General features: G+C 40.8%; 1 protein-coding gene across 1 annotated transcript in view; it reads right to left on the bottom strand.

Annotated features, from left to right (window-relative positions):
- Positions 1-5,455: 5,455 nt before the first annotated feature.
- Positions 5,456-8,361, bottom strand: part of ACRBP (acrosin binding protein) — a 31,215-nt gene continuing 28,309 nt past the window's right edge. Inside the window, exon 9 of the mRNA XM_058174029.1 lies at positions 5,456-6,168. Coding sequence (XP_058030012.1) covers positions 6,055-6,168 — 114 coding nt within the window. The 3' untranslated portion in view covers positions 5,456-6,054. The remainder of the gene's footprint in view (positions 6,169-8,361) is intronic.

Here is an 8,361-nt window from a genome sequence, read left to right as displayed (position 1 = left end):
CAGGCAGCAAACCCCACACTCACCAGAACTAAGGCAGGCAATGAAACATCTGCAAGCAAAGAGAGCAGCAAGAACTCCACATTTCAGCCCTGAGCTATATATATTCTCTTCTGTAGGTGCTATTCAGCCTTGCCCAACCTAAGGACTTCCATATTACAGTAGACTGCAGCTCCCATCAGCTTGGCTGCTCAGGAATGTTAGAAATAATAATTCAAATGTCTGGAGACTGTTTAGATGGGAAATGCTGATCCAGACCAGTAAAGCAGGCAAAGGGAAGGCCAGTCATGAATCACACATGTATAGGCTTGCTCTGCTTAAGTAACCCACAGTGATGTTGCTGAATTGCATGGCAACTTTTTTTTTGAGCAGGCAATGAAAGGCACCACAGCAGGCGGAGTAGCATACAAGTGGCAATGAAGTGTTTCCTCCTTGAAGAAAATAGTCCAGAGCAAAAGTGCTGCCATGGAAGAAAACGGTGCCTTTGGGTTTCAGCTCCCCCCCTCCATCTCAAAACCTCTGGGATCTTTAAGTAATGTTTTTTCTTGATTTTTTAAGAAGTCAAACCAATGCTGGTTGAAGGTGATGACGTAAGTACTTTTGAAACACTGGATAGCTCAAAAAGTATCTGAGTTTCTATTTCCAGTCCTACTGTATTCATGTCCTAATTAAAATGGTGGCCAGTCCAGATATGTGCACCAAAGCCCATCTTAAAATAAATTTTGGCACCTCAAGCTTTCAAGTGCAACTGATCTGCCCTCACCATGTGGACAAAGCCATAGTGGGCTTAAGTAGTTGAATGTTTCATAGGTGCTTAATTGAATATAGGCAATCAAATTGTCTTGTCATCTTGTTGACAGTAGGAAAAGATCTGGGAAGCAAAAACAGCTGGACGAGGAAACAGATGTTATATTGCTAGAGTCATAAGTGGACAGTAGCTGAGTGATTCCCAGGGTCCTCAGTCTGGAGATTTTTCATCTGTTGCCCTCAAAATGGGGTTGAAAGATTAAGACACACCATATTTCACTAGAACACTTGCACACTTTTTAACAGACACCGTACCACAGAAATCCATAAACTTCATATTCAGCGCTGTATTGTTAGATATAAGGTGTCATATAACATTAATGCAGCGATAGGTGAAAATTGATAAACATCTAATGAGGAAGATCTGCTCTGCTGTTTTTTTGAAATTATGGTTAACCTCGAGTCTTCTGGCTGCTAGTTGCTGTTCATGGACACGTTCTGCCAGTCTTCTGACTTTTCAGGCTTTCAGCCTTGGAACTCCTGGTGTGAGCACGTCTCCACCTGTTATCTAAGGAAGATTCACAGCTACCTTTTGTACCTAAAAGAAGGCTTGGCCCATCAGCAGTTATCAGCAAGCTGCACACTAAGTACCAAGGCGTTCAGGGTCATATGCAGAGACAGTCCCTCTGTAGCTTTCCTTTTCCTGGAAACTACCTAGCACTCAGGTCAAAGTGATGCAACAGCAAAAGGGCAAAAATGAGCTCTCTTTCCGAATACTAATTTCCCACAGGCTGAAATAGCTTTCAGGGCTGCTAGAACAAAGCCAATCACCACAGTTCTTTTCCAAAGCAAAAACTTGTCACTTTTCGGGCAAAAAAGGCCATCAAATCTGAATTCCGTTTATGAGCACGGTGGCGTTGTTTTTCCTACAAGCTGCCCAGCGCATCAGACTGAGCCTGAAACGCACATCCTGCACTTTGTCCTCACCGGTTTCTGCAGATCACCGCCCGAACGTATCTTTTCTTTTATGTACACTGAGAGCATTTGCACCAAGACAAATTCCTTGTGTGTCCAATCACACTTGGCCAATAAATTCTATTCTATAAGCCCTCCCAGGTGGGTGGGTGGGAGCACAAAGGCTGTAAGGGCGTCCAGTTCCAGGGGCGGAGCACTCCCAAAACGCGCCTGGAAGCGCCGCGGGAGGAAGAGCTGCCTCGGAGCGGAGAGCGATACAGGAGCAGAGAGGCGGGACTTAGGCGGCGCAAGTCAGGGAGGCGCGCGTTTTGTCGGGGCTGGGAGCAAAGGGGAAAGAATAGCGATTTTGTTACCGGAAGGAGGCCGGGTTTGATGTTTTTCATTTTTAAGCGCCTCAGCAATGTGGTTTGTGGTTTCTATTTTCAGGGCTGGAGGCGTGCTGAACTATTCCGAGCCTGAGCTTAATACGTACATAACTGCCATACCATTTTCTTTCGGGATGAGCAATATAGAAAGAATAGAAAAAAACGCGAGAGAGAGTTAACGAAAGAAAATAATGGCTTGAGACGTGAAAAGCTACATCCAAATTATACCGGTGAAATTCACTATACTGCTCCGTGCCGTTTTATTCTTTGTAAACTATCTCTCTCAATGCATGCGTTGCCTTTTGTTCTTTAAACATCTCCCACTTCTTTTTGGGGAATTCGGCAGCTCCATCCAGTCACGACTTTCTCTGTCATTTTACCTTATTATAAACCATTTATTCTTCACAATCCAGCCCTTGTTCATTCTCTCTCTCTGATCAAACCACCTCGATATACTATCGTTGCAGCATTCATTTTGTATTCAATCAACGTTCATTTACTACCCAATTGCTGCTTATTTAACAATGTATACATTTAAATATCCAGTTAATTATTTTGAAACTTTTCCTCGGCTACTGAAATCACATTTGCACATAAGAAGGACTGTTAGGTTCCAAGTAATAGATCCATCTCAAGCAAAAACTCCAACGTAGGTGGATTCCTCAAAGAATAGCTTTATTGCAAATATCACATTGGCACATATCTGATGAAAACCAACTCTGAAGGGCCCCTTGGTTTTCACCTAATTAAAAATGGAAGTTTTCCCCTCAACCCCAGACAGTCACCATGGTCCAATCAAGGTAGCGTCTGCTGGTATGGTGACATCATTCCTTCCTTTGGCCAGGTGTGAGAACGTCCTTGGTTCCCAAGAGAAAGCATTTTATTTTGACTACACAACCCCAGCTATCTCTAATCCCCACTCCCTATCCCTCGCTCCAGTGTGGCAGCACTGAAGCTCCAATATGGCTTTGGGCAGATCAGCTTCAGGGTTGACAAAGACATTTTTGAATATTGCTGTTTTCAGTTCTTAGTGTAGTCATTCCTTGCAATAAATCATTCACATTTTAGCCTCATTTTAATCTTAATTTTGGGTATCTTAAAGCTTCTTCATTTCCCTATTTTTAGTACATGTTCTTCCAAGGTACACAAATTCATTAACTTGCACTCATTTTTCATCATTTATGGATAATTTGTAATCGTTCATTCTACTTTCCCGGTTTGAACACAGTTATCTTGGTCTATTATAGATAATTAGTTTTTGGACCCCTACTTCTCATTGCTCAACTCAGCGTTATCACTGGATGCACAATTGAACAGGTTCAAATTATCCTATTCCAGATACATTATGCGAAGACCTGGTTCTCTGGAAAAAGCTGTAATGCTGGGAAAGGTAGAAGGAAAGAAAATAAGAGAACGACCAACAGCAAGGTGGATGTCTACAGTGGCAGTATGTATATAGTTGGGAGACTTGAAAGAAAAGGTCAGGGATAGTTTGTCATGGAGAAAGTATGTTGTCACTAGGAGTTGAAAATGACTTGATGGATTGTAATCAGCTTCTCTTTCTATCATGCAGTCTACTGAACCTTCCCCACAAAGTATTCTGGTTCTTAACAACGTAGTATCTGTATATAAAAATGCACTTTCAATCTTATCCACAGCCAATGCATCTCTAATACCACCACAAACATTTCTTATACATAAATCAATAAATACATTAAACAACCATGGAGGATTATACAGCCTTGTCTTACTCCCAGCTCAGAATGATACCATGAGTCATGGTGGCACAGTGGTTAGAGTGCAGTACTGCAGGCTATGCCTGCTGGCTGCCTGCAATTTGGCAGTTCAAATCTTACCAGGTTTAAGGTTGACTCAGCCTTCCATCCTTCCAAGGTGGGTAAAATGAGGACCCAGATTGTTGGGGACAATATGCTGACTCTGTAAACCGCTTAGAGACGGCTGTAAAGTGGTATATAAGTCTAAGTGCTATTGCTAGTGCTATCCACTAAGCCTTCCATTTATTCTCACATATATTTTATTTCCACCTTAGACTATTCCTATCACATCCAAATTCAATTCTCCAATCTTTATTTTTAATTTTGTTCACTCTACTAAAAGTGCTTGTTCAATTATTTTAAGCCCCTTTCATAGAAAGAAAAGTCCACCAAAATTCCAAAATGTGATCTGGAACCTGTACGTAGCGTATGTTGGGGACATTTCAAATCAAAAGTGTCTTTTTGTGGGATTATGCAACACCTGAGAAAGAGCAGTCCATGCAAACAGAGAAAAAGTGCTTTACAGTAAATCAGAATAGAACAAAATAACAGAGTTGGAAGGGACCTTGGAGATCTTCTAGTCCCACCTCCTGCCCAAGTAGCAGACCCTATACCATTCCAGATAAATGGTTGTCCAGTTTCTTATTACAAACCTCCAGTGAGATTTTTCTGAAGGCAAGCCATTCCACTGATTAATTGTTCTGTCAGGAAATTTTTCCTTAGTTCTAGGTTGGATTTTTCTTTGGTAAGCTTCCATCCATTACTTCTTTTTTTTTATTTTTTATTTTATTTTATTTTTTTGTCACAACAGTATATACAAGCACTAACATGAAACAACTATATAATATATAAGCATATATATGAGCATAAGCATGCAATAACTGTATTAATTGGATATAATGAAGAGGAACAATAGGACAGGGACCGGTAGGCACGTTTGTGGTCTTATGCTCTTGTCCAGCCCTGAGGTTTATTGGAGAATAGGTTGTCTCCCTCTTCTTTGTGACAGCCTCTCAAATATTGGAAGACTGCTATCAGGTTACCCTTAGTCCTTCTTTTCATTAAACTAGACATAACCAATTTCTGCAACAGTTCTTCATATGTTTTATCCTCCAGTCCCCTAATCATCTTTCTTTCTCTTCTCTGCACTGTTTCTAGAGTCTCAACATATTTTTTGTATCTTGGCGATCAGAAATGGATGCAATATTCCAAGTGTTTGAAATCCTGAGATGTGCTGTCATACAATCTCATTACCCATTAGATAATTTTTCATCTTAATTTTTTTACAATTATTTTCTTACATACATTTTGTCATCCGTAACTGCTTTCACATTACCATTCCACAAAACTTTTTTTTAAAATCATAGTTACCATTTTAAACACTTCTAAGACACTTTGTAACATACCGTAATTCTTTTTCCTCTGTTTCAATCAGTTTTCACATTTTTTCTTATGTCCTCATTTTGTTTATTCTGTTGGTAGGTTATCTTCTAACACTTTTCAACACGTATCTTGTACTTATTTTCATGAAGACTTTCACTGTAGTTTTCAAAACTTTTCTTTCATGTTCATTTAAGTCTCCTAACACAATCCTGTTCTTCTAGGACACATTCCTTCTCAATAATAGACAGTGCTACCAAATTCATCTCTAGTTCTTTCATTATCACTATATACAGGAATATAATGTGCATCAATGATAATAAACATATATTTTTGTTTACCCATACTAATTTAAATGACATCAATTCGTATAGTCAGACATACATTTTATTCCTTTTATTTATAATTAAATCTGTATCTTCACTTCCCTCCATAAGTTCACCTTCATGCAGATCTGTTATGTTCTCCTCCTTTCTCTTACAGATACATATTTCTTACTTTCACTTCATTTGTCAGTTCATGCTTTTTATCATTTATTCTTCTTACATCCAAGTACAACACAACCAGGAAGATTTGGTAAAAATCATTGTTGAGAAACATTAAAAGACAAACCGTATGAGATGGATTTAGTAGGAGGAGCTTCCAGAGTGAAATAAAAGGGTACCACTGTAGTACTTAAATACAGAGACTATATATTTAAACATCTTTAAATTGAGAGTCGTAAAACAGTGGCTATTTATATATATGTTTGTGCATAAGTCTCTTTTGGCCCTTCTCCTTTTTAAAAAAAAAACTATTTCATTCTGTTTTTTCATTCACCCTTCGGTAAAATTCAAGAATTTCTGGCTCCAGAGCAGCACTTCAACTTCTCCTTCCTCCCTGCTTAGCTCCTGATACATCTGATCTTTTAGGCAGCCAATCCGCAATACCTGTGGGTGAAAAAAAAAGAAAGTTAGCGATGAATTAATCTGTCCTGAAAAATTGCTATATCTTCAAAGTGATACTTTCCCCAGAGGTACGAAGCAATCTATAATGGCCCCATCAAGGTGAACAAGATGGGGACACAAAAAAAGGGCAGTCTCAGAAACTGAAAATTCTGATTTAAAAAAAAGGACAACAGTAAATGATTGACTGGAAATAAGTTTCAGAAAGCCTAAAAAGCTCAGCAGTGAATAAAAGAAAAATTGCTGTGTTGTTCTGTACTTCTTTCCCTGTTTTAAAAGAAAAGGGTCTTCCTCTTATTTTGGTCACAGGTACATTAGGAATTTAGAAATATATTGTCAGTATTCTCACAAAATCATAGGTCTGACAATTACTGATAATAAAAAGTCCTGTTTTCCAAAAGGCAAATTAAAAAAAATGTAATTTTGCCAAAAACATACTGCAGCTTAGTTTGTGCTTCATACTAAATACAAATTTTTAAACAAGTTACAAGGGTTGATATACTAAGCTAAGTTATTAACTATAACTCCCATGCCCTAATTCCTGACTTGCTTAAGAAGCTGTGCCCAAATCAGAGAAATTACATTATGGTTAGGTTCAAACATTATGAGAAATAAATGCCCCAAAGGCAAAATAACACATTTCTCTTTAAAATGCTGCTTTTGGAGAAGGCTGACTATTCAGGTACACACACATATATATAATCTACACCCTTTCAAAAAGGGAGCAGAAGGGAAGGAAGAGGGGAGAGGAGGAGAAGAAAGGAAAAACAATAAACTAACTAAGAGAAATGAATACATTACATATATAAAACATGAGCATTATAGGCAAACTACCCAAATCAGGCATTCCTGGAAAAAAAGCAGGTGGTAGAGACGAATGTTTTGTTTTGCAATATCCCAACTATCCAGTTTTCAAACACATACAGCTGCATTGGGGCAGAAGGTCAGGCAAGCCTTAATGAAGATGTTCAAATACAATATATTTGGTGCCTATATTATGTTGGGGATTTATTTATTTATTTATTTATTGTTTATATTTATATACCGCCCTATCTCCCAAAGGACTCAGGGCGGTTTACAGGCATTTAAAAAACAAAAAATACAATAAATACAATTCTAAAAACAATTAAAAAACTTATTCAAAAGCCTTAATTAAAAATATAAAAATTAAAACCCAAGATAAAACCCACAAACTAAAATCTAACTCAGTCCTGCGCAGTTAAATAGATATGTTTTAAGCTCACGGAAGGTCCAAGGTCCGGAAGCTGACGAAGTCCTGGGGCAGTTCATTCCAGAGGTGGGAGCCCCACAGAGAAGGCCCTTCCTGGGCATCGCCAGACGACATTGCCTCGCTGACGGCACCCTGAGGAGTCCCTCTGTGAGAGCGCACGGGTCGGTGAGAGGTATTCGGTAGCAGCAGGCGGTCCCGTAGATAACCCGCCCTATGCCATGGAGCGCTTTAAAGGTGGTCACCAAAACCTTGAAGCGCACCCGAAGGCCACAGGCAGCCAGTGCAGTCTGCGCAGGATGGGTGTTATACGGAGCCACGAGGGCTCCTCTATCACCCGCGCAGCCGCATTCTGACTAACTGCAGCCTCCGGATGCCCTTCAAGGGGAGCCCCATGTAGAGACCGTTGCAGTAATCCAGGCGAGACGTCACGAGTGCGTGAGTGACTGTGCACAGGGCATCCCGGTCCAGAAAGGGGCGCAACTGGCGTACCAGGCGAACCTGGTAAAACGCTCTCCTGGAGACGGCCGTCAAATGATCTTCCAAAGACAGCCGCTCATCCAGGAGGGCGCTAAGTTGCGCACCCCCTCCATCGGGGCCAATGACTCGCCACCAATGGTCAGCCGCGGATTTAGCTGACTGTACCGGGATGCCGGCATCCACAGCCACTCTGTCTTGGAGGGATTGAGCTTGAGCCTGTTTCTCCCCATCCAGACCCGTACAGCTTCCAGACACCGGGACAGCACTTCGATAGCTTCGTTGGGGTGGTCCGGTGTGGAAAGGTACAGCTGGGTGTCATCCGCATACAGCTGATACCTCACACCAAAACCACTGATGATCTCACCCAGCGGCTTCATGTAGATGTTAAACAGAAGGGGCGAGAGGATCGACCCCTGCGGCACCCCACAAGTGAGGCGCCTCGGGGTCGACCTCTGCCCCCCTGTCAACAC

This window comes from Ahaetulla prasina, chromosome 2 (assembly GCF_028640845.1).
Source record: "Ahaetulla prasina isolate Xishuangbanna chromosome 2, ASM2864084v1, whole genome shotgun sequence".
Taxonomy (NCBI): domain Eukaryota; kingdom Metazoa; phylum Chordata; class Lepidosauria; order Squamata; family Colubridae; genus Ahaetulla; species Ahaetulla prasina.
Note: the sequence above shows the minus strand (reverse complement) of the source record. Positions and strands in the feature narration are given on the sequence as shown.